This window comes from Ostrinia furnacalis, unplaced genomic scaffold, assembly GCF_004193835.3.
Source record: "Ostrinia furnacalis isolate ACB-3 unplaced genomic scaffold, ASM419383v2 OfSCF6691, whole genome shotgun sequence".
Taxonomy (NCBI): domain Eukaryota; kingdom Metazoa; phylum Arthropoda; class Insecta; order Lepidoptera; family Crambidae; genus Ostrinia; species Ostrinia furnacalis.
Window position 1 is genome coordinate 90086 of NW_021136930.1, and position 27292 is coordinate 117377.

Consider the following 27292-nt stretch of genomic DNA (forward strand, 5'->3'; position numbering starts at 1 on the left):
TGTTAGATTCACTGGTGATTGAGAGAGAAAGATATATCCGAAAATAACAATATTGTAGACTGGGACTTAAACAGATGTCATTTGTAATTTATTTGAGAAATGTAAATTTTTCTGCAAATTCAAATATTATTCCTTACCGAGTATGATAAATATGTATGTCAGCCGACAAATAACTTCAATCGATTTTGAACCATATTCCTATGATATAAAGATCAAAATCCATTGAAGAAGTTCGTCAATTGGCTGTATTTTTGTGATTTAAATAATATCTTACATTAGAAAACGAAAAATTGGTTAAATACATTGAAATGGGGAATAAATGCTAAATAATGGCGAAAACTATGTTTATTAATGAATTTTCAATACAAGTTATAGATCTAGCGATTATTTCAGTCAGTGCCTGAGGAATGGGAGCGGCGCGGGACGTGACATTGACATACAGGGTGTCCCAGAATGGGTGAATCAAACTGATAGTTACTAAAGCCTGGTCCGTGAGCACGTAGAATTTTGTCCAATGACCCCAAGCTACCCATCCTTATCGCTCGCGCGTAATTATATTGCTGTCGCGACTGTGCGACGCGCGCACGCAGTGAGTGTGCAAACGCGACAACAACATAATTATGTGCGAGCGATAAGGATACTAGCTTGGGGTCATTGGACAAAATTCTACGTGCTCACGGACCAGGCTTTATCTATACTTATAATAAATCTGTAGAGAGGTCAATTCTGTACATGAAATATATTTTCAAAATAACTATCAGGGGGTGATTAGTGATCGATACTGATGCCAAAAATGCAATCAGTAAAATTTTTGTCTGTCTGTCTGTCTGTCTGTCTGTCTGTCTGTCTGTCTGTCTGTCTGTCTGTATGTTCCTTATAGAAACAAAAACTACTCGACGGATTTTAACGAAACTTGGTACAATTATTCTTCATACTCCTGGGCAGGTTATAGGATACTTAGGAATTCCCACGGGACCGGGAATTAGCGGGAAAATCTTTTTGTATGAAAAATCTAAACTGCTTAAGTTAGACGCTTGAAATTTGGCATGCAGGTACCTTAGTAAACTTAAAGCTTAGTTACAACAGGATATTGCAAAATTCCCACGGGAACGGGAGTAAGCGGGAAAAACATTTGTATGAAAAAATCTAAACCGCGTAAGATAGACGCTTGAAATTTGGCATGCAGGTACCTTAGTAAACTTAAAGCTTAGTTACAACAGGATATTGCAAAATTCCCACGGGAACGGGAGTTAGCGGGAAAAAACATTTGTATGAAAAAATCTTAACCGTGTAAGATAGATGAAGGGGGTAAAACGGGATCCACGCGTACGAAGTCGCGGGCGGCTGCTAGTCTCTAATAAATATGAAAAAAAAAAAATTGAGTTCGGATTTTTTTAAAATAATGTGCTCTGAACTCGAAATCTAGTCATTATTTTCAAAAGTTTGCTTACAGATAAACGAAGCGATCATGTACAATTAATATTAGTAAGAAAAGAGTACAAATTTAATAAACTCCAAACGCAGCAATTATAGCCAGTTACTTAGGCAAAGCTAATTTTCACTTTAAAACATTTTTTTTTGTGTCCTTATGCGCTTTGTTTTCATATTTTTTAGGGATAGTACATTAGTAGAGCTACCTCTACCAGTTTGATTCACCCATTCTGGGACACCCTGTATAACGTGACAGCACACAAATCTGAAATCTCGCTGACGTTTGACGTTAGAAAAACACTGAGTTAAGCCTACCTATAGTTTCACAACACAAATATATATGTATGACTTCTCTAATTGAAAAAAATATCAAAGAACAATGTTTAATATCGAGACAATATAATCTTAAAGCTATTGTGTTTAAATTAAAACCATTGAAACTACAAAACAAAAGTACATTGAGATTCAACAACTTTAGTTCACATTGAAAACTGTTTATAAGGGCATCAAAGGTTATTTTAAATTGTTTTAAACGTTTATTGTTTTACAAACGACAACACATATTTTTGCTACAAACCTTCAATCTATTTTCAACCTTATGTTGAAAATAAATTGGAGAAATTCGTCATTTGTGTTGGCGACTGTATGTGACAGTAAAATAATTGAAAACATAACCAAAACCAAATTATTATGGTCAAATCAAAAATTTTCTTTCTCGTTCATCATTTAATAAAATCAAAACATTTTAAACTGAGTTTTAAACGGTTAAGTTAAAACATTTAAAATAACCTTTCCAACACACGATATACAAAGTCTAGGTATAGTTAAAAAAGTTAGTCGCCCATGACATGACAGTTAAGCTTAAAAAAGGGAGAAAAACGAAAAAGAACATGACAGATGATTGAAGTTAGAAAACGTGATTCGCCGGCGCCATCTTTGCAACTGACACTTTTGACAGATGTCATAGTGACAGATAATGTCAAATGGCACGGCGCGCGTTAAGAGTGATTTAGCATTTTTAATTTTAATTTACTTTTAAACATTCATTCATCTGTTGCATGATCGGGCAATACAATGATCACATTATTTTTAATAAAAAAAAAGGTTTAAAACCAACATCATCAACTCAAGCGTCCGTACTGCGGAAAAAAACTGATACAATAAATGTACAATACAAATACATACTTACAAACATACAATATTGATGACACATCGGTTCATACAGCGTAGCGTCCCTTCCTTAGCTGGAGCTCAATACAAACATCTTAGGAGTATTAATTTTATATAATGTGAACGCAACAAGTTTTTGGCATGAAGGCACATATACTAACCAACGCCGTCTAATATAACACAAACATATTTAAATATATAAAAATTGAAACCTCATATCGAAGACTGACAGCTGTCAAACTGTCAACGTGGCGCTGTCAAAATCTCTCAATTAACGGTTTCAAATTATAATTTGTTAATCTCTAAAGCTAAAGAAGCAATGATTATATCATTTAATTTAATCTAACGAAGGTTAAATATAATTAGTTTTAATAACCAATGATAAATTAATGAAATTAATTCAATTATTCAACAAAATTTGAGAGATTTTGACAACGATTATTTTTATGATCAAAACACCGACTGACTTGTGTTAGATTTATGCCCGTTTTCACCATCAATCCCTAATTTTTAAGTGACCCCTATGTAAACAAAATTCCTGTTATTTGTTACCATAGGAGCCACTCAAAAATTAGGAATTGATGGTGAAAACGGGCATTAGTCAGGTTTTCTTTACTATTAGTTAAGTGACAATCTATACAAAAACATATCGTGCTATGTAGCTTTCCTTTCCATACATTATTTTCAAAAATTTAAAGTTTAGAACGAAATACAGTCAATTCAAATAGTGATGTACATGATTTTTAGAACATATGTTAGTTATACATAACGTTACCAAATATAGACAGCGACAATAATGTAATAAACGATTTATCCAAAAAAATATCAATGTAATAATTAATCAATTTTGCTTTTCTTTTGACATTTGACTGTCAAAAACATGTCATTAAAAGCACTTTTGACAGCAGAACTTTGGCCTATCATTTAAATTATGCAAAAAAAAGGTATTTTCAAACGTAATAAAATTGTTATGTTAAATAAGAGTGCCCAGCAATGCACAATGGTTATCATTGTGATAGAAGATAGTTAATATCCAAAACTTTTAGTCGCATAAAGACTTGTTTACGAAAAAATATCAAAGAATGAAACAATATCGTAAAATTTCGAATCGATTCATCAATTTCGATAGCAGATTTCTTTTTTAATGTTTTAAAAATAGATTAACTGCTTATTTATTTATTATAAGTAAATATTCCACTATATTTTCATCTAGTCTGCGCTATTTTCAACTGTCTACTTTGATTTATATTGTAAATTCGTGTTCAATATCAAAATCTGATTTTTGACATAGTTTTTTGTTAAAAATAAAAGTTGATTTAGTTAAATTTTTGACGAAAAATTTAACGAGCCATCGATTTTGGTTAGGCATAAATATTTTTTAACAAAAAATTATGCCAAAAAATATGTTAGCACATCTCTACTCCCCGAAATTGTAGGTAATGTGGTGAAGGGCACTTATAGATTTATCCGTTATTTTAAAGAAATATTATGTATGAAAAGACGTACACTTTTAAAGCAAAAGACAACCGTGTAAACATTTAATGGGAAAAGTTTACAAAAATCAATTTTTTAGTTATTCTTTTGCCTTTAAAGTGGACGTCAATAAATATTTTAATATCCTTTTAAGTTTCTATTTAGTAATTCCGAGTTTCTACAAAAAAATCAAGCTACATCGACTTACGAATATCCGATTGCATGTGATTTTAGACAACTTTCATTTTGGCATAATTTCAAAACGTTTTTTATACAGTATAGTTACCATCATATTCTGAACTTTGCTACTAATATTACTGTCAAAATGTCACTTACTCAGTAAAACCAGGGTACAGTCACCGTCAAATAGTTCGTGACGCCCAAAGTAGCCAAAAAGTTCGCAAAGTCTTTGTTACTTAGAATAAGTTTGTGTTGTCAACTTTGGGCCACATTGGGTGTCACGAGCTATTCGACGCTGACTGTACATAGGTGTTAACTACAGTTCAAGTTGTCTAAAACCACATTTGAAGCACTAACCGGGGTGTGAACACGCGGCCACGTCGATTCAAGCTCCTTACTTACCAAGTGCGACAGAGAAACGCCTATTTCAATCTAGCGAGAGGGTGTTGGTGCGATGTGTTACAAGTTACAAATACATAATATCATGTTTTGTTATCAGTTTATAGTCAAATGATTCAGAAACGTCAAATGGCAAAAATCGGAAATAATAACCCAGTATTGATAGTGGCGCCCTTCTGCAAAAGCTGTAATAATTTAGCAATCTTGCGTTTTGTCAAAAATAAACTAATAATTGATAGTAGCGCCTCCCTGTCAAAGTGAAACTACACAGAACACTAGTGTTGGACAACTGTAACATTAGGTGTGATATAACATTGATATACTTGCATTTTCTACACTAATATGTACTATATTATAAAAGAGGAAATATTAGATTGTTTGTTTGTACTGAATAAGCTTCAAAAACTGAACCGATTTGAAAAATTTTTGCTCCATTCTTCTACATTATTGCTGATGAACATAGGCGATACGAAGTTCGCCGAATCAGAGTCTGATTCAAAGTTAGTTGATGGTACTCACTCATGAGCTATGATAGTAATCGCATAATCAAATAACCATCATGTACTCTTGTAAATGCTGCACCTTTACTGATAAAACTTAGCACACCGCACCAACGCTCTTTAATCTTTATATACCTAATACGAAAACCGCGTAATAAATACAAAACCTGTACATACATACAGCTATTTTACACATCACCGCACAGACGAATCTCACTTCACATCACACCTTAAGGCTGGCGTTTCGATAAGTTTTTGACAATGCCAATGGCATGATAAGTCTTGTCTTGTCTGACGCAGTTTGACACCAAAGTTGTTGACACAAGTATTCACATAGTCAAACGATTCTGAAACGTCAGGTGGCAAAAAATAATATTGACAGTAGACGTAGTGTCTTGGCAGTTACAAGTAACATCTTGATGTTACTGAGTGGGTGACCTTTTTTGGCAACTTTGTTAATTTTTTTGTGTATGTCTTTTGTTGCCAAAATATTTTGTTTTCTTTTTTTCTTTCTAGCGCCCTCCTGTAAATATCATAATTATATGGTGACCCAACGTGGCAATAATCGGAACTAATAATCTGTACAAATATTATAAATGCGAAAGGTACTCTGTCTTGCGTTCACGCCTAAGCCACTGAACCGATTTTGATGAAACTTGGCATAGAGATAGTTTGAGTCCCGGGAAAGGACATAGGATAGTTTTTATCCCGGTTTTTGAAACAGGGACGCGCGCGATGCTTTTTCTGTGACAGACAAAATTCCACGCGAGCGAAGCCGCGGGCGGAAAGCTAGTCCAGTATAGATAGTAGCGCCCTCCTGACAATGTCATGTCTGAGACACTTCAGTGTTGTCTAACTAATATACCCTTGCCCTGACATCTGACACATGTCATAAAACTTATTGAAACGTCAGCCATCATAGATCTAATCTTAAGCTACCCTTACATACGACGCGCGCGCTGCCCAATACCAAATAAAAGGAACGTGTCTTTTGTAACTCACATAACTTCACGTTACATAGTTTATTATTTTTATCTTCCAGATAAAGTTACAGATAGTTGACTGTCATATTTTATCTGTCACTTAGTACTTTAACATCCGCATTCACAAACATCACTACGAGGTCTCACAATGTGCGTGAACGCACAGGGTGACACACGAACCAATCACAGAGCTCTATTCAACGCTATGCGTTCGATTTGCTGCTTCACTAAAGCAAGCATTGTTTGTGAATACGGGCGATAGTTATCAGGTACTTTAACACTCGTTTTCACAAACATTACTATGAGGTCTCACAGTGTGGACGCACAGGGTCCCAAAAACCTATTCATAGACAATACTTGAATGGCGGAGTGACACACACGAACCAATCACAGAGCTCTATTCAACGCTGTGCGTTCTATTTGCTGCTTCACTTAAGCGAGCATCGTTTGTGAATACGGGTGAAAACTACTCAACTGTGATTTTTGATGTCATTAGGAATGTATTAGGAATTAGCCGACTTCCAAAAAAGGGGATCTTTTAAAGAAGAAAAATAATAAACTATGTACGCCATAAACAAACCATACAACGTAATATTAAAGGAATAATGTCCAAAATACAATATCAACTGTCGGTCAAATGACTAGTGCTGTTACCCTTAAAATATGCGGGTAGGTTCACATTTTGTTGTTTACATTTACCCTATTCTCAAATTAGGGACACACGGAGAGAAATTACACTTGGGTTTAGAAAGAGACGCAGACAGTTTCAATTGAAGAGCGCTATCTCTATCACACTTTTTTTTAACTAAAATATTTTCACAAAATTGTTCAATTGATTTTGAATGTTAAAGTTCAATTTCTTGAGGAAATTAGTTGTAGGTTGCTTTTAAAGAAAAGTACAATGTTGGAAGACTTTTGCTGACAATTTGATAGAAAACTAGTACTTTTAGAACAAGGTTTAGTGGTATCACTGTCTCTTTCTATCATAGAGAAAACAATATTCGATAGAAAGAGACGAAGTATGCACAAAAATTAACTTTATTTCGTGTAAATGACAGAGATAGCTATACAAATAAAAATCGCCGTCTCTTTCTCAACACCGTTTCTCTCGAGTAACATCAAGCGTTCGTCACGCGACTTAGAGCTCAAACACTCCGACTTAAAGTTGTTTATACAACACCGCGTTCAACCGACATTCGTCACAAATAAACGTTTAAATAACCGCCCGCCGCGTTCGACTGTGCTACACTTTGACAGTTCTTTCGTCGCCATCTTGTTCTTTGACAGTTATAGACGCCATTTTGTTTGGTTTTTGACGTTTGAGTAACGTTCCATCAGGTTATGAAGTTGTCAAAATAATTAGTACTTTAAAAATGTGTTAAATATTTTTTTCATTTATTCTTTACAGTATTATTTTTTCTGTTTTTGCAAAAAGTGATATTTATTCCGTGTTCATAAAATAAAAAAGTGTGATGCTATTTAGTTAATTATGTATTTGTGATGTGTTTACATTTTACACAGTGAAAGTTTTACTTTAGCTTTTAAAAGATTAGTGAATCAAATTTTCAAGACTATATTTATTACTGTATTCATTGGAACTAAACAAAATCTTGACATATTATTTTTTAATTAATCCGTAACCGATTAATGATCGGCACACCATTTTAACAAGCATAGGTCGCGCAGCGAAAGTTGTCAACATAAGCAAAGATTTGTATCTGATTTGTATGTTCAAATACTAAGGTCCTTACCTATGAAATTAGCGTTTTGTATGGAGAATTTACGAAAATATTTTTTTTGAAATTTTGTAGGTAGTTTGAAACAACACTTATGCAATAGAAAACATTAAGTTTTTTTAATTGGTATCTGTATAAAAATATTTTTATTTTTGTAACGAAAACTGATGCCACTTAGGACGCAGCTCGTCCTAATCTTTGAAGATTTAATTCTTATTGAAAAAAATCAAAATTTGTTAAAAATGTATATAGAAGTTGGTTAAAAGTAAGTCCTTGAAATCAAATTTCAAATAAAAAAGAACGATGAACATAGCTACAATATGAAGGAAATACTAATGAATATTGAAGAAAAAATAACGCTAATTTCATAGGTAAGGACCAATATTACATCAAGTGTGACTATGTCTTCGCCTCAACTCTTTTTGCGCGACCTATGATCTTCTTTATAACGTGTCAGTTACATTTAGGGTTGCCAGATGCCAGGGAAATCCGGGATTGTCCCGGAATTTTGCGTCATGTCCCGTGTCCAGTAATTAGACATTACTGTCCCGGATTTCCGAAAACCTAATAGTTATGTGTCAAAATAAACTAATATATGTAATAACAAATGACACGGCTGGCCTGCCTGTGAGTCCTATTATGTACGTTGACGTACATTACTTATTTAATAAGTGTGTATTTGAAAATAAATGGCATTTTTCTTTTAAAATACAAATTAAATCATTTGAGAAACCAAGATATTTTTACTATGGCCAAGTCCCAAGACCGTTGTCCTAGTAGGATTGTCCCGGATTTGGTAAGTTTCCATCTGGCAACCCTAGTTACGTTACGTCACCAAGCAACCAAGATGGCGTCCAAGATGGCGTCCAAGATGGCGTCCAAGATGGCGGCTGCCTAGCGCGCGTCAGTCTGCGTGGCGCGCGTGGTGGTGCGCGCGCGCCGCCGCCGCTACGTGCCGCCGGAACCGCCGCCGCCGGGACGGCCCGCCTCCTCGCGCTGCTTGCTTATGTACACCTGGGGCAGATAGGGGAAGTCTTAACAGTCTGTCAGAGCCAAATTATGCGGTACAAGAATATTATCGTGGTACAGTTAGCGTCAAATAGTTTTGTGTTATTAACTTCTTGGACACTTTGGGTGTCACGAACTACACACATCAACATGATCTAGGGATATTTCAATTAAACCTAAATAACTAAAATTCTATTCACTTTTTGTTAATCACGCAACGAGAGTTGAGGCCACTAATACAAGCAAAGATTTGTATCTGTATACGCTGTCTGCGAGAACGTCTTGCGTAGTCGCGCTGACAAGTGATTTCTGACTCGCTTGCAGACATTTAACAAAAGCGAGGTAGGTACTATACTTGATTATTTGTGTTCTATATTAAAATATTACATCATTGCGAGTATATTATATTAAGAATTATTTGCATTGATTGAGAAAATCTCCAACGTCGAGCTATTGGAACGCTCCCAGGAAATTCCGATCGACCAGCAGATCAAGCGCCGCAAGTGGAACTGGATTGGCCACACTCTCAAGGGACCCCGATCACATCCCTAAGCAGGCTCTGGATTGGAACCCCCAAGGAAAACGCAAACGTGGTCGCCCCAAACACACTTGGCGGCGCACTGTAGCGGACGAGGCGAAGAAGATCGGCAAGACTTGGAGCGAGATCAAACGTGAAGCTCAAGACCGAACGAGATGGAGGACTGTTGTGGACGCCCTCTGCCCCATCTAGGGGACATAGGACCTTAAGTCAAGTAAGTCACGTCTCCTGACATTTTGCGAATCTGACGTTTTGTGAATCATTTTGACATTTGGCGCCTAACTAAACCGTCATAAATGATGTTGCTGACTCACCTGCAGCAGCCGGTACTTGCTGACGGACAGGTGCTTGAGATGCGGCTGCATACGCTCCTCGCCCAGCGCGAAGGTAAAGGCCACCATGCAGAACACAGCTGCTTTGCGCACAGCAGAGTTCTGGTGGTCGGCCAGCTGGAAGAAGAGTGGGCGGTTAGATGGAGGTGTTTTTGATTGGTGCTGTTCAAAAATCCCCTAGGCCCCCTTAGGGGTCCCCTGAACGACACCCTAGGAATAACATCAAGGAGACAACAAAACTTTCAATCATCTTTGATTGGGTAACATATAAGCAATGTATTGTTTAGTTGCTTGTTTCCCGTCTGTCTTACTCCTTAACAAGAACTTTTGCACGTCGCATGCGACAGAATATGCTGGAATTAACTAAATTAACACCAATCTGTAACCATGTTCTTGCAAATAAATGATTTTATTATTATTATTATTATTTATTATTATCCTTCCATCAGAGACCGAGGGCTAGCACCTGTGTGAAAGGACGTTTTCTCACCTGTCCGACACCTTTAGTTAGAAACCGAGGACTAGCACGTTTTGCTGACCTGTTCACCTTCTTCCATCAGAGGCCGAAGGCTAGCACCTGGGTGGAAGGATGTTTTGCTGACTAGCACCTAGATGGAAGAATGTTTTGTCGACTAGCACCTATGTGGAAGCATGTTTTGTTGACTAGCACCTAGATGGAAGGATGTTTTGCTGACTAGCACCTGGGTGGAAGGATGTTTTGTTGACTAGCACCTGTGTGGAAGGACTAGCACCTGTGTGGAAGGACTAGCACCTAGATGGAAGCATGTTTAGTCACCTGTCCGACGCCCTCCATGAGCGAGGCCACGGTCTCGTCGCTGAGCTCGTGGCTGCGAGCCTTGGCCACCTCTGCGGCGAGCTTGAGGAGGCTAGCACCTGTGTGGAAGGATGTTAGTCACCTGTCCGACCCCTTCTATCAGAGACCAAGAGCTAGCGCCTGAATGGAAGCACATTTTGCTGACTAGCACCTGTGTAGAAGCATGTTTTGTTGACTAGCACCTGTGTGGAAGGACTAGCACCTAGATGGAAGCATGTTTAGTTACCTGTCCGACGCCCTCCATGAGCGAGGCCACAGTCTCGTCGCTCAGCTCGTGGCTGCGAGCCTTGGCCACCTCTGCGGCGAGCTTGAGCGCGCACAGGGACGTGGGATAGCCGCGGGTGCGGATCACCGGCTTGAGGAGAGCTAGCACCTGAGTGGAAATCATTTTGTTATTAACTGTGTAAAACATTAATTACACCACTGAATTGAACCTATAAGGCCCGGTTTTTTGATTCGTAGTTAAAATAACCAATGGTCAAATTTGACAGATGTCAAATGACAAGTGGTTAAGTATCAGAAAAAAATGTTTTTCGAACAATGGTTAGCTTGAATTTTAGTACATTTTTTAACTATTAGTTAACATTTTGTTAATATTTAACCATTAGTAGCAAAATTTAACAATTTGTTATTTTAACTATGAATCAAAAAACTGGGCCTAAGGCTGGTTTTAGTATCGCGCTGACCGCTCGCTGATCTTCGGCGCTGACAGATAAATATGTATGTTATGAGGGTTTTCGCGTATGAAAAATCCACCAGATGGCAATACGTAGACGCAAGGTCCAAATGCTGCATGATTGGTTATTTTTGACATGACATTGACAGATATGTCAAAATCCACCAATCACGCAGCAGTCAGACCCCACATCCACGTCCCGCCATCTAGCGGATCTTTCATATGGGAAAACCCTCATTGAAGGGAACGTTTCTGAGTGACGCTGATCGCTCGGCGCCGACGCTTCATTATCATACATTTCGGCTGTCAGCGCTGACGGTCAGCGTGACTCTAAAACCAGACTCATACATTTCGGCTCTCAGCGCTGACGGTCAGCGTGCGTCAGCGTGACTCTAAAACCAGCCTCATACATTTCGGCTGTCAGCGCTGACGGTCAGTTTGCGTCAGCGTGACTCTAAAACCAGCCCCATACATTTCGGCTGTCAGCGCTGACGGTCAGTTTGCGTCAGCGTGACTCTAAAACCAGCCCCATACATTTCGGCTGTCAGCGTTGACGGTCAGCGTGACTCTAAAACCAGCCTCATACAATTCGGCTGTCAGCGCTGACGGTCAGTGTGACTCTAAAACCAGCCTCATACAATTCGGCTGTCAGCGCTGACGGTCAGCGTGACTCTAAAACCAGCCTAAAATACTATAAAAATTTATTAAGCTTGTTAATTACCTGCTGTGCCGGCAATGCCTGAGCGATGTGCGGCATACCGGCGTCCACTGCTCGCATCACCTGCGGAAAACAATTCAAAATATTACAATGAAAAATCAACAAACCTACAGAGAAATCTATTTTTCATAAAAGATTCGATCTTAAAACCGTCAGTAAGTATCAAACATTAGGCCCAGTTTTTTGATTCATAGTTAAATTAACTAACTGTTAAATTTTGCAACTAATGGTGAAATATTAACAAAATGATAACTAATAGTTAAAAAATGTACTAAAAGTCAAGCTAACCATTGTTCGAAAAACATTTTTTTCTGATATTTGACCACTTGTCATTTGACATCTGTCAAATTTGACTATTGGTTAATTTAACTACGAATCAAAAAACTGGGCCTAAGTGATAGAGCGAAGATTCTCTAACATGGTTCTAACTGGCACAAAATAACTTTTTTTAATGTAGTGTCAACCTGTCCCCATTCTATTTTCGCTCTGTGCGCACTTTATTGTGTCTTGTCCACCGTCTGTCTATGTCCGTCTACTCTATTGTCGAGCTGTCCACAGTCAATGTCGACCTGTCCACAGTCTATGTCGACTTGTCCACACTCTTATGTCAATCTGTATAGTCAATGTCAACCTGTCCACACTTTATGTCGTGTCGTCCTGTCCATTGTCTATATCGACCTGTATACAGTCTACGTCGACTCTCTCTCTTCGTATATGTCACTCTATTGTCGAGCTGTTCCCACTCTATTATCAACCTGTCCACACTATTGTCTTCCTGCCCCCCACACTATTGTCACCCTGTCACCATACTATTGTCACCCTGTCCCCACACAATTGTCACTCTGTCCCCACACTATTGTCACCCTGTCCTGGCTCAATTGTCACCCTGTCCCTTACCTCTTTATTGAGCGCTCCGTATGCGTTGATAAGCTTCAGCAGTATAAGGTCGAAGTAGTCCAGCCACTGGGCGCGCGTCTCGGATCGCCGGCACAGCCAGATTAACACTTTCACTGCCTCCACATATGTATTGAAGACTTGTTTGCACACTTACTGCCCTGTATGATGACCTGTCTATACTCGCTTCTTTCTTGGAGCTTGACGGCTTGTAAAAACCTCTGTTGATAACGTTTTATCTACACTCTTCGCTAATTGTCGCCCTTTCCCACTCTAGTGTCGCTTCTATCATTTTCCACACTCTATTGTCGCTGTGTCCATACACTATCATCGTCCTGTCCTGCTATATTGTCGAACTGTCCCCACTCTATTATTACCCTGTCCAGACTATTGTCACCCTGTCCCCACACTCTGTCACCCTGTCCACACACTACTGTCACCCTGCCCCCCCCCCACTACTGTCACCCTGTCCACACACTAATGTCTCCCTATTCCCACGCTATTGTCACCATGTCCCCACACTAGTGTCATCCTGTCCCCACTATTGTCACCCTGCCCTCACTCAATTGTCACCACTGTTGTCACCCTGTCCCCACTATTGTCTCCCTGTCACCACTATTGTCACCCTGTCTCCACACTATTGTCACTCTGTCCCCACCTTATTGTCACCCTGTCCTCCTTACCTCCTTGTTTAAAGCTCCGTACGCGTTGATAAGCTTCAGCAGTATAAGGTCGAAGTAGTCCAGCCACTGGGCGCGCGTCTCGGATCGGCGGCACAGCCAGATTAACACTTTCACTTACTTCCCTGTAGATGTAGACTTATCTACACTAACTGCTTTATTTCTTCTTCCTTGTCGACCTGTCTACAGTCATCTCCTTCTTGGCATTTGACAGATTGTCAAAACCTCTGTTGATAACGTCTTGTCTACACACTTCGCTGTATTGTCGACCTGTCCCCACTCTATGACAATCTGTCCAGTCTATATTGGCCTTGTCCCCACACTATTGTAACCATGTTACCACTATTATCTCCCTGTCCCCACTATTGTCACTCACTGTTGTCACTTTGACCCCACACTATTGTCACCCTGTGCTCACGCTATTCTCACCCTGTCCCCACGATTGTCACGCTGACACCACACTATTGTCACCCTGTCCCCACACTATTGTCACCCTGTCCTGCCTCATTTGCCACCCTGTCCCCACTATTGTCACCCTGTCCTCACTCATTTGTCACCCTGTCCCCACTACTGTCACCCTGTCCCCACCCTATTGTCACTCTGTCCCTTACCTCCTTGTTTAACGCTCCGTATGCGTTGATAAGCTTCAGCAGTATAAGGTCGAAGTAGTCCAGCCACTGGGCGCGCGTTTCGGATCGGCGGCACAGCCAGATTAACACTTTCACTGCCTCGGCCGCGGCGCGCTCGTTGGCCGTGCCCCAGCCTGGACGGGTTAAGTGGTTAGCCTTTAGTAAAACACGCGAACTTTTACAGTGGTTTAAAAATGAAATCATTTGTTGCATGCTAAGGACAGAAACTAGTGAATGGTACTCAAGGAGAAAGAAAGAATAATTAAATTTCAACAACAAAAAACTACCAGAAGAATTAATTATCAAAATGAGTGTACACTACAACTGTATGGCTTCTTTTCAACGATTTTTAGAAGAAATAGCCTGTTATAGAAACCTTAGTACAAATGAAAGTGAGCTTACAGATAGATCCATGCGCGTATACAGGGTGGAAACGATAAGTGATCTCATTCGATTATTTATAAACTATACAAGCTATCCAAAAACTAGTTACTGATCCTGAAAGTGCTTCACGAGCTCTATCTAACGGTACCAATAATAGGTTACAAAATAAACTGAATCTATCCGAAAATTCAATGTTTCAAGCTTCCATACATTTAGTACTGCCAGTCATGGCACTCATGTTTTGATAATATTATAGCAAGTAAAGCCTAAAACCAATGTTTTTTATGAATAATTTTAAACAAGAATGCAATTTAGAGTTCAATTTAAGTATTTATTACTGAATAAAAAAAAAATAACACTTCTAATATTGTGTAGCTGGCATACATTTAGTATGGAGCCTGAAAACATTGAATTTTCAGAAAGATCCAGTTAATTCTGTAACCTATTACTGATACCGTTTGAAAGAGCTCGTGAAGCACTTTCAGGATCAATAACCAGTTTTTCGATATCTTGTATAGTTTAGAAATAATCGAGTGAGATCACTTATCGTTTCCACCCTGTATAGCGGGGGGCCCAAAATGGTCTGGTGTTGTAACTTGGGGATTTGAATAATGATAGTAGATAGTATCAACTCATGAGCTATGATACTAATCGCAAACCCCGTGACATGGCATGTCCTAGGCCATGATATTCGCTTACCTGAAGACTGCTGTGCGTTGGAAGCGTTCTCAGTGTTCTCCTTGTCGCCCGAACCCTCTTCGATCGTCAGCGCCGCCAGCGCCACCCTGACGATGTTTCTGAAACAATCACAATAATTGAATTTAGGAATTAAATATAAGGTAGGTGTGTAGAAAGGATGATGGATGGAAATGACACCACAAACATAACTGGGTCATTGTCAAATTTTGCGCAGGTAAATGTAACTTAAAATCATATTTTTTTCAAAATAAATATATGCTTAGATATTACTTTTTTCTATGTCCGTGTCCGTTATAACAACTGAATTATTATCTATTACAGTTTGCCGCGATGTTTAACCAATAATTTAAGATTTATTCCAGATTTAATGGATCAGGGTGAAAAAAAATACAACTTTGTTACCATTACGTTTTAGCTTTTATTATGAAATTAAACAAGTCAGTCGCAAATATTTTGGGACTAATATTAAACAGTATTATATCTTTTACATATATTTAGAATCATAACAGTCTTTTTTTAAGTTTAACAATCATCAATCTAAACTCTTAAACAACTCTGTTACTTCTTGAATATTAAAATACCTTAAATTCTACTTAAGTCCTCCAAATATCTATTTATCAGCAGCTAACTGGAACATAATACTGTAAAAATATCTAATAAATTAACGCATCGCGATATTTGCTATATTATATTGACTAGCTTTTCTTTAAAATCTTACTATGTTCTTTAATCTTTGGGACAGAAAAGTAACAGAGTTGTAACACAGTAACATAGTTGTTATTTTTATTGAATAATATGTAATAATTTGCACTTATTGAGCTTGAGATCCAAATCACTTCATCAAAACATTAACTTATGACTGTAATTTATCAATCAAGAGCTTACTTTCTTATAGATTCCTTATCTTTATAGTAATAAAAATTAGATTTTCTTGGAAGAGTAGCTGAAAATTTGAAATAACTTATTTCTCAAGTTTAACTAAGGGATTATAACGTAAACTAATGAAAAAACATTCATTTACTTACGTGAATAGGTAGGTAACAAAGTGGATGCGCAATAAAAACACGCAGCACGTTCAACACCTTGCGGTCGACTGCCGAGCGACTTACCTCTCCTCCCGATCTAACGAACTCCCACGACGAATGCAGACATCCCACCCAAGATTAAACAATATCCAAAATACCGCCATTTCCATTTTGAGTCGTGAATTAGTTAGTAACATAGTGGTCCAGGTGGTTCCAGATAGTACGTGGGACAAAGTTTAGAAAATTATTTAAAAAGTACATTTTATACTGACTGATTTTAAAACATATTTTATTGAATATTTATAATACTCTGTTTACGATGATAATTTATTTTAAGAAGGTTACTATAGTAGAAAATGCAATTATTTGATGTTTATTGTAACGGAATGCTACATGGGACAGGTACAATTTGTAAGGAAAACCTTTCTGTTACCAATAATGACCACTCTGTTACTTTAAAAAAAAATAAAAATATTGAAACTTGAGTCGTTATTCCAATAGTGGATGTTCGCTAATGCGATGTATTTTGTATTTAATACATAATTCGTAAAGGATTTTGACATTATTACTAACAAAAAAATAAAAAATGTTGAGGGACACATTTACCTGCGCAAAATTTGACAATGACCCAACTATTGGAGCCGGGACCATTTTGCAAAAAAGTATGTTTATCTTCGAACACAACCAGATCTGAGGCTGGTGGCCATAGTAAAAGTTGTTCGTCTTGGACTTGGTAAGACCTTTCAAACGACACTAGAAGCATATCTATTGGAGCCGGGTTGTTTTTTGTTATTGTCGACCTGTGTGTCGGTTCGTGAGTCACCCTGTGCGTCCACGCGCACTGTGAAACCTCATAGTAATGTTTGTGAATACGGGCGACAGCCCGCAAGAGTCGCTAAAATCAAATGGCAGTGGGCGGGGCACATAGCTCGCAGAGCTGATGGTCGCTGGGGCAGGAAAGGAGTGGCTACCACGAGCCGGAAGACGTAGTGTGGGCAGGCCTCCCACTAGGTGGACCGACGAACTGGCGAAGGTCGCGGGAGGTGCCTGGATGCGGTCGGCGCAGGACCGGTCTTTGTGGAAATCCTTGTGGTAGGCCTTTGTCCAGCAGTGGATGTTTTTCGGCTGAAACGAACGAACCTGTCTTGTTCATAAAAAAGTACTTACTTGAAATACTCGCAAGGCGCGCGGCAATCTCCATATTTCAAAAGCTCATGTGTGGCCAGCAATAGACGCTCCCATTGTTCAGGCGGCGCTTGCGTCGCGTCAAGCTTGCATAGGGCTTCTAAGACTTCTTGTTCACGGAGGCCCGCTGCGAAAGATGCGTTAAAATTAGGAAAAAACCGGGTAAATACAAGTCGGACTCTCGTTCTGACAGTTCCGTACAAGTTGTAGATATGTATAAAGCCCGGTCTGTGAGCACGTCGAATTTTGTCCAATGACCCCAAGCTACCCATCCTTATCGCTCGCGCGTAATTATATTGCTGTCGCGACTGTGCGACGGGCGCCCGCAGTGAGTGTGCGAGCGCGACAGCGACATAATTACGCGCGAGCGATAAGGATAGGTAGCTTGGGGACATTGGACAAAATTCTACGTGCTCACAGACCAGACTATAAAAGTCTGTCGCCATAATAACAATGTTAACAGCATTGTTGTGTTCCGGTAGTTAGAGGTAAGATAGTCAGTTCCTCCGTGGTTGAGGATTCCGGGTGAAGCTCGCTTCCACCTGCGGCCTGATCGTCACTTACCATCAGGTGAGATACAGGCCAAGAGCTTCCTCGTTGTGGATAAAAAAAGATCGTTTCATAGACTCGGACGCGCCCCACCATTCTTCCGCTAATGTTTGAGTGTTATCGGTCCACGCGAATGCTCCATGAGTGCACACGCACACTACAGTAATGCCTTACGGCTTGCTCGGACCACACTCCCCGCACCCCGCGCGACCGGGACCAAACATTGCTGGGGCAAGGCCGAGTGGATGAAACGATCTATATGTCAACGCGAAATTGTGAACTCCGTCAGTTTATAATATAACGCGTGAGACTGTAAACTAACAGTGGGTTAGGTTAGGTTAGATTGTAATCTAACTACGTCAGATTATAATCTGACGAAATTCACAATGTTACGGTGACATATACAATACATCCTGGTGATAGATAGACAGACGGTGGAGTCTTACGCCTGTATTCCCAAACGATGCTTGATTAAGTGAAGCAGCAAATTGAACGCACAGCGTTGAATGGAGCTCTGTGATTGGTTCGTGTGTCACCCTGTGCGTCCACGCGCACTGTGAGACCTCATAGTAATGTTTGAGAATACGGGCGTTAGTAATAGGGTTAAGTTTGGATTTTAAAGTTTTGATTGACCTTTGGAAGTTTGGATACGGAACCCTAAAAAGGTTTAAATAAGTAGTGATATGTAAATAAGTGCTGAAGTGGCAATGGGCAGGGCACATAGTACGCAGAACTGACGGCTGATGGGGCAGAAAGGTTCTGGAATGGAGGCCGCGTACCGGAAAACGCAGCGTGGGACGTCCACCTACAAGGTGGACCGACGACATCGTAAAGGTAGCAGGGAAGCGCTGGACGCAAGCCGCTACCAATCGATCAACATGGAAAGCATTGGGGGAGGCCTATATTCAGCAGTGGACGTCCTATGGCTGAAATGATGATGATGATGTAATTAACTTACATTTGGTAATAATATATCCATTCTCGTCCGTTTCGTAAGGTTTCATCTTGTCTCTGCCAAGGTGACTTGAATTGAATTCTCTGCGAAAAAAAAACAAAAAATTAATATTGATTTGATATTAATGTTGCAGCGGAGGACGTCCACCCACAAGGTGGACCGACGACCTCGTAAAGGTAGCAGGAAAGCGCTGGATGCAGGCCGCCACCAACCGGCCATTGTGGAATTGGGGGAGGCCTATGTTCACCAGTGGACGTCCTATGGCTGAAACAGGGTTGCCAACAGAGGCGGGGCAAGACCTAAATTTGATGTGGGCAAGACAGATTTCGCGAGGCCTTGTTCTGTGGCGACCTGAAGACGGATTTATATATAATGAAATAATAAAAAAAAAGGGTCAAAGGTCTACCTATACATTGACAGTTTCTGATTTCTTGATTCAGTGATTATTTTTAAAGGAATATTGCGCCAAAGAATAATGTTCGTCACTTAAAACCGTGTTGTTGCTTAATTTTGTGTCTGATTATGGCTGAATTTGTTTGGAAAAAAATATATTTTTATTTTTAACTACATTGTTTAATTATCAAGAATTTATATTTAATAGTCAATGTTCGTATTGTGATATTGTCATCTCCTCCTTGTATACATTTTTTCAAAATTTTTGATGCGCGAGGCCCCTTGTACCGCGAGGCCGTAGGCGGTGGCCCACGTCGCCTACGCCTTACGCCGCCTCTGGTTGCCAACTCTACGTATTTTTACGTAGATCTACGTATTTTAAGCCTTCCTTGCAAACCTACGAACTTTAGTCCCAGAATCTACGTATTTTCTATCAAATTTGCAAAATAGGCTGAATGGGCATTGTTTCCTTTACTTTTGCGAAAAAGTTCGATCATGGTTCCGATCACGGTTATTTGGCATGTGGCAAAAGTCGGAACTAATGTTATTTTGACATTTCCCCATAGAAAAAATGCTGTACAGCGCCCCCCTGTAAATGTCACTGACACTATAAAAATATTTCGAACTAAGATTGTGCTAAGATTTCGAAGATGTTGTTGTATTTCTATATTTTTCAACTTCCTTCCTTCTTTCCAACAAATATAATTATGTATAAATTTAATTTGTCTGAAAATGATACACAATAAAAGTGTACTTTACTACTTTTAGGGTAATATAAATTGTCGTTTTATTACTTTTACCTACCTCTACTCTCTTCATTTCACTCAGAAAAAAAAGTACGTAGATCTACGTATTTTCTATATGGAAATTGTACCATTTCTACGTAATTTTCTAATCTGTCCTACGACTTTTTCAAAATCCGAGTTGGCAACACTGGCTGAAATGATAATGATGATTTGTATTTTCATAGTAATTTCTTAGTGACCAATATATCACACACAAATATCACAAAATATATTGGTCACTTCCAAAAATTTTAGTTATTATGTATAATTGTAGGAATGTAACTAAGTAATTATACAATATTAGGAAATCACTAAGATCTTAAAGTCAAGAAAAAATCATATGATATCGCCTTTTAAAACCGTACAACGCCATCTATGGGTGAGCCACCGAATTACTACGTACTGTCCTACAAGGCCACCCATTGAATACGGAGGGTTGAGGTAAGGAGAACCATCCGTATAAGCTGTAAATAGTTGCAAAACCTTCCAATAGATAGAGCTAGTGTAGGTTTAGGGGTCATATGAAGGTACCGGTTGTTGATGGAATGAAGAATACCGAGTTGTTTGGACCTTAATCCCACGCAATAATGTTGACATTATTCCTTCCATCACCGGGGAACCAGACACAGGTTAGCCTACCATCCCTACATTGTTGACATTCCACCAGCTCGCACTAAGCGTTTCGATGACTCTTTTATAATGAGAACAGCTAGGGACATGAATTCGCTGCCTGCTGCTGTCTTCCCTGAAGACTATAATCCGAGCCTTTGCAAGGCCAGAGTGAATAGGCAGTTACAGGGCAGATATGTACCATCCTAAAGCCCGGTCTGTGAGCACGTAGAATTTTGTCCAATGAACCCAAGCTACCCATCCTTATCGCTCGCGCGTCATTATATTGCTGTCGCGACTGTGCGACGGGCGCCCGCAGTGAGTGTGCGAGCGCGACAGCAACATAATTACGCGCGAGCGATAAGGTTGGGTAGCTTGGGGTCATTGGACGAAATTCTACGTTCTCGGCGACCGGACTTTAGAAATGTTTGCAAACTGTGAATCAAATTGTACGTTAATCCAAGGCAAGAAGGTTGACATTAGCTCACCCGTGCGCGTGAGGGTAGTCAAGCCTCCCTTGAAGTACAAGCGAGCACTTTTTAGTGCTGGGAGCTTCCTTTGAGCTGAAATTTCTCTAGCTCCAATATTTTAAACTGATTTTGGACCTTAATCTCAGGCAATAAGGTTGACATTAGCTCACCCGTGCGCGTGAGGGTAGTCGAGCCTTGCGTGCGGTACAGGCGAAGACTCTTTAGTGCTGGGAGCTTCTTCAGAACTGTCTGCAGAGGCCGCGCGCGCCAGAGCTTCTCTGAGGGTAGATAGACATTATTAGATTAGAACAAGACGAATACAGGGTGTTGCTTTAAAGTTTAGTTCGTGTCACCACTCCCCCACTCTATTGTCTATGAATAGGTTTATGGGACCCTGTTTTGAAAATTTTGAATGACTTAAAAAAAATCGAACCTACGACCTTCCGCTTGCCGGGCGATTGCTCTTCCAACTGAGCTACTTAGACACTGGATGACCCGTCGAAATTTTCAAGTGTTACAGCCAGCGTTATTTTCAGCCAGCCAGGTTGCCAGCGGGTTCGATGCCCGCCTTACGCAGTTCGATTTTAGTTTTATTAGTCCTACTAAGTAATATTATAAATGCGAAAGTTTGGGTGTCTGGATGTTTGTTACTGTTTCACGCAAAAACTACTGAACGGATTTTGATGAAACTTTACAGTATTATTGTTTATAACACAGAATAACATTACAGGCTATAATTTATGACGACCTGTGACAGACTAAATTTCACGCGGGTGAAGCCGCGGACAAAAGCTAGTATTTTTTTTTTTATATTTCACAAGTACATAATCTTACGTAAACACGATCGTCGTCGAGTCATGTCCCTGCAGTGGAGACTAAATGACCTGGTAATGATATTTCTTTCTTTTTCCATACATCCCTTCTTTTTTAAAGAGTGTAAAAGTAACTTACGCGTTATAATGCCCGTTGGGGACGCCATTGTGGCCGCGGTTGGACAGCGTGACGTCAGACATCTGGCTGATGCCCGAGTCCTTGCTCGACATATGATTGCCGCACTCCGCTGAAACAAGACAAGTAAGGTTGAGACTTGAACAAATGAGGGTTTTCGCGAATGAAAGATCCGCTAGATGGCGGGACGTGGATGTGGGGTCTGACTGTTGCGTGATTGGTGGATTTTGACATATCTGTTAGGTAGGTCCAACTTCGAGAAAGAGGTCAATCGTCGAATCCAACTCGGATGGGCAGCGTTCGGGATGCTTCGCCATATACTCACGTCCGAAATACCGCAGTGTCTCAAGTCGAAAGTATTTGACCAATGTGTGTTGCCAGTGATGGTATACGGATCTGAGACGTGGTCGCTTACTATGGGCCTCATCTGTCAATTTCATGTCAAAAATAACCAATCATGCAGCATTTGGACCTCGCGTCTACGTATTGCCGTCTGGCGGATTTTTCATTCGCGAAAACCCTCATTGGCTAAGTTCGTTTCAGCCAAATGACGTCCACTGCTGGATAAAGGCCTCCCCCAAGGATTCCCATTCCTGCGCTGTCCGCATCACGACCTTCACCGGATCGTCGGTCCACCTAGTGGGAGGCCTGCCCAGTGCCCACGCTACGTCTTTCGGCCCGTGGTTGGCCACTCGAGAACTTTTCTGCCCCAGCGGCTATGGTTCCTACGAGTTATGTGCCCCGCCCACTGCCACTTGATTTTAGTGAATTTGCAGGCTATGTCGGTCACTTTCATCATCAACAGCCGTTTACAGTCCGCTGCTGAACTATGAGCCTCCTCCACTATAGTGGAGGGTTTTGCCATAATCCCCACGCTTGGCAGGCGGGTTGGAGATCGCATTTTAAAAGATTGATGTTTGTCAGAGAGCGCTGCTGTCCTTTCTCTGTTTGATGTGTAGTCCCTAAGTCGCCTCTTACGACACCCGCGGGAAGAGTAGGGGTTGGTGACAAATGTATACTATTCTGCCGTCACCACACGGCCACTTTAGGTCTCCTCATTTTTGATTCGATCACGCAGAGAAACTCCAAGTGGTGTATCCACGTACAACGTCATTATGCCGAGTTGCTGTGCTGCTGTGTCGCTGCTGGACGGATGTGGATGCGGTTAAATAAATAAATAAAGTTCTTTGTTGCCTTTAAAGCCCGGTCGCCGAGCACGTAGAATTTCGTCCAACGACCCCAAGCTACCCATCCTTTTCACTCGCGCGTAATTAAATCGCGACTGTGTGACGGGCGGCCGCAGTGAGTGTGCGAACTTGGGGTCAATGGACGAAATTCTACGTGCTCAGCGACCGAACTTTAGATGAATATTTTATGATGCGGTTGTGCTCACCATTAGCATGCTGCGCGGTATAGGTGTGTATCTTGCTGGTGGTCTTCCAACGTGACACGAGTGACGAGGCAACGGGACACGAGTGACATGGCACGGTGACACGAGTGACGAGGCAACGTGGAACGAGTGACGAGGCAACGTGACACGAGTGACGAGGCAACGGGACACGAGTGACGAGGCAACGTGGAACGAGTGACGAGGCAACGTGACGCGAGTGACGAGGCTACGTGACACGAGTGACGAGGCAACGGGACACGAGTGACATGGCACGGTGACACGAGTGACGAGGCAACGTGGAACGAGTGACGAGGCAACGTGACACGAGTGACGAGGCAACGGGACACGAGTGACGAGGCAACGTGGAACGAGTGACGAGGCAACGTGACGCGAGTGACGAGGCTACGTGACACGAGTGACGAGGCAACGTGACACGAGTGACGAGGCAACGTGACACGAGTGACGAGGCAACGTGACGCGAGTGACGAGGCAACGGGACACGAGTGACGAGGCAACGTGACACGAGTGACGAGGCAACGTGACACGTGTGACGAGGCAACGTGACACGAGTGACGAGGCACGGTGACACGAGTGACGAGGCAACGTGACACGAGTGACGAGGCACTGTGACACGAGTGACGAGGCAACGTGACACGAGTGACGAGGCAACGTGACACGAGTGACGAGGCAACGTGACACGAGTAACGAGGCAATGTGACACGAGTGACGAGGCTACGTGACGCGAGTGACGAGGCTACGTGACACGAGTGACGAAGCAACGTGACACGAGTGACGAAGCAACATGACACGAGTGACGAGGCAACGTGGAACGAGTGACGAGGCAACGTGACACGAGTGACGAGGCTACGTGACACGAGTGACGAGGCTACGTGACACGAGTGACGAGGCAACGTGACACGAATGACGAGGCAAAGTGTCACGAGTAACGAGGCAACGTGACACGAGTGACGAGGCACGGTGACGAGGCTACGCGACACGAGTGACGAGGCAACGTGACACGAGTGACGAGGCAACGTGACACTAGTGACGAGGCAACGTGACACGAGTGACGAGGCACGTGACAGGAGTGACGAAGCAATATGACACGAGTGACGAGGCGACGTGACACGAGTGACGAGGCAACGTGGAACGAGTAACGAGGCAACGTGACACGAGTGACGAGGCAACGTGACACGAGTGACGAGGCAACGTGACACGAGTGACGAGGCAACGTGACACGAGTGACGAGGCACTGTGACACGAGTGACGAGGCAACGTGACACGAGTGACGAGGCAACGTGACACGAGTGACGAGGCAACGTGACACGAGTGACGAGGCAACGTGACACGAGTGACGAGGCAACGTGACACGAGTGACGAGGCAACGTGACACGAGTGACGAGGCAACGTGACACGAGTGACGAGGCAACGTGACACGAGTGACGAGGCAACGTGACACGAGTGACGAGGCAACGTGACACGAGTGACGAGGCAACGTGACACGAGTGACGAGGCAACGTGACACGAGTGACGAGGCAACGTGACACGAGTGACGAGGCAACGTGACACGAGTGACGAGGCAACGTGACACGAGTGACGAGGCAACGTGACACGAGTGACGAGGCAACGTGACACGAGTGACGAGGCAACGTGACACGAGTGACGAGGCAACGTGACACGAGTGACGAGGCAACGTGACACGAGTGACGAGGCAACGTGACACGAGTGACGAGGCAACGTGACACGAGTGACGAGGCAACGTGACACGAGTGACGAGGCAACGTGACACGAGTGACGAGGCAACGTGACACGAGTGACGAGGCAACGTGACACGAGTGACGAGGCAACGTGACACGAGTGACGAGGCAACGTGACACGAGTGACGAGGCAACGTGACACGAGTGACGAGGCAACGTGACACGAGTGACGAGGCAACGTGACACGAGTGACGAGGCAACGTGACACGAGTGACGAGGCAACGTGACACGAGTGACGAGGCAACGTGACACGAGTGACGAGGCAACGTGACACGAGTGACGAGGCAACGTGACACGAGTGACGAGGCAACGTGACACGAGTGACGAGGCAACGTGACACGAGTGACGAGGCAACGTGACACGAGTGACGAGGCAACGTGACACGAGTGACGAGGCAACGTGACACGAGTGACGAGGCAACGTGACACGAGTGACGAGGCAACGTGACACGAGTGACGAGGCAACGTGACACGAGTGACGAGGCAACGTGACACGAGTGACGAGGCAACGTGACACGAGTGACGAGGCAACGTGACACGAGTGACGAGGCAACGTGACACGAGTGACGAGGCAACGTGACACGAGTGACGAGGCAACGTGACACGAGTGACGAGGCAACGTGACACGAGTGACGAGGCAACGTGACACGTGTGACGAGGCAACGTGACACGAGTGACGAGGCAACGTGACACGAGTGACGAGGCAACGTGACACAAGTGACGAGGCAACGTGACACGAGTGACGAGGCAACGTGACACGTGTGACGAGGCAACGTGACACGAGTGACGAGGCAACGTGACACTCAACGGTTAAAAATGTTCACTTACCATTAGCATGTTGCGCGGTGTAGGTGTGAATCTCGCTGGTGGTCTTCCGTATCCGCGAGTACACGTCTTCAGCCGCGCCCGAGTTGCTAGTGCTACTGACGGTACGCAGCGGGCTGTCGCTGCCAGCTGGACAGATATTGATAAGGTTAAAGTTAAATATCTATATATATAAAAGAAAGTCGTGTTAGTTACTCCACTTATAACTCAAGAACGGCTGAACCGATTTAGCTGAAAATTGACAGGGAGGTAGTTTAGAGCCAGGAGAAGGACATAGGATACTTTTTATCCCGTTCGAAGTTAAAAAAAAAGTCTGCTTATTTATTGCCATTAAGGCGGAACAAAGTTCGCCGGGTCAGCTAGTTTTTTATAAAAATAAAGACATTTTCGACTTCTTCCAGTGTTTCTCTTTGCTTTTCGTTTCTTATTTGTCTTATGCTTCTTTTTGATTTGCTATGTTCGTAGTATATTTCTTTTATGACATCTAAAATAACAGACATCTTTGCAAACATCTTTGACATATTCTGTCTATCTCGCTTTCACGACTTAAACAACTGAAGCGATTTTGATGAAATTTGGCATAGAAATTTAGTCCCGGGAAAGGACATAGGATAGTTTTTATCCCGGTTTTTGAAACAGGGACGCGCGCGATAGTTTTTCTGTGACAGACAAAATTCTACGCGGGCGAAGCCGCAGGCGGAAAGCTAGTGTTTGCATAATCAAATGTAACAAGTTCCAAGTCATAGGTACACCTATAATGACGAATAGGCCCGGTTCCCACCAAGGTTTGTTAGTTAGCAAGGTCCTGGTTATTCAAAACGCTTCTCCGCTCCGTTTTGGTGGCAACCGGGCCATAGGCTGAAATGATAATGCCTCCCCAACCCATCTGGCTAGCGTGGGGAGTGTATTTATGGTTTAGAGTTTAAAAAAGCTAGCTCTATGTCTATGGTCTCTCTGTGGAAAAATGGCCGACTGAAAAGTTTTGTTTTGATGTGCTCCGTTGTAATAATTATATTTTGCATGTGTAAGATTGCAATAAACAAGCAAGTTGAAGATAATCATGGCGCTTTATTAAAAGAACCCCATAACAACAATAGAAAGAAACTTTTATTATGATGAACATCACTTAGTAAGGAC

At 41.9% G+C, this 27292-nt stretch overlaps 1 protein-coding gene across 1 annotated transcript in view; it reads right to left on the reverse strand.

The window, feature by feature from the left end:
- Window positions 1-6524: 6524 nt before the first annotated feature.
- chb (CLIP-associating protein) overlaps window positions 6525-27292 on the reverse strand; it is a 49470-nt gene continuing 28702 nt past the window's right edge. Inside the window, exons 12-22 of the mRNA XM_028318183.1 lie at window positions 26159-26284; window positions 22188-22296; window positions 21407-21514; window positions 18983-19062; window positions 17458-17602; window positions 15266-15363; window positions 14165-14316; window positions 11983-12042; window positions 10812-10958; window positions 9733-9867; window positions 6525-8886 (exon numbers count right to left, since the gene is read on the reverse strand). Of these exons, the coding sequence (XP_028173984.1) occupies window positions 8821-8886; window positions 9733-9867; window positions 10812-10958; window positions 11983-12042; window positions 14165-14316; window positions 15266-15363; window positions 17458-17602; window positions 18983-19062; window positions 21407-21514; window positions 22188-22296; window positions 26159-26284 (1226 nt within the window). The 3' untranslated portion in view covers window positions 6525-8820. The remainder of the gene's footprint in view (window positions 8887-9732; window positions 9868-10811; window positions 10959-11982; window positions 12043-14164; window positions 14317-15265; window positions 15364-17457; window positions 17603-18982; window positions 19063-21406; window positions 21515-22187; window positions 22297-26158; window positions 26285-27292) is intronic.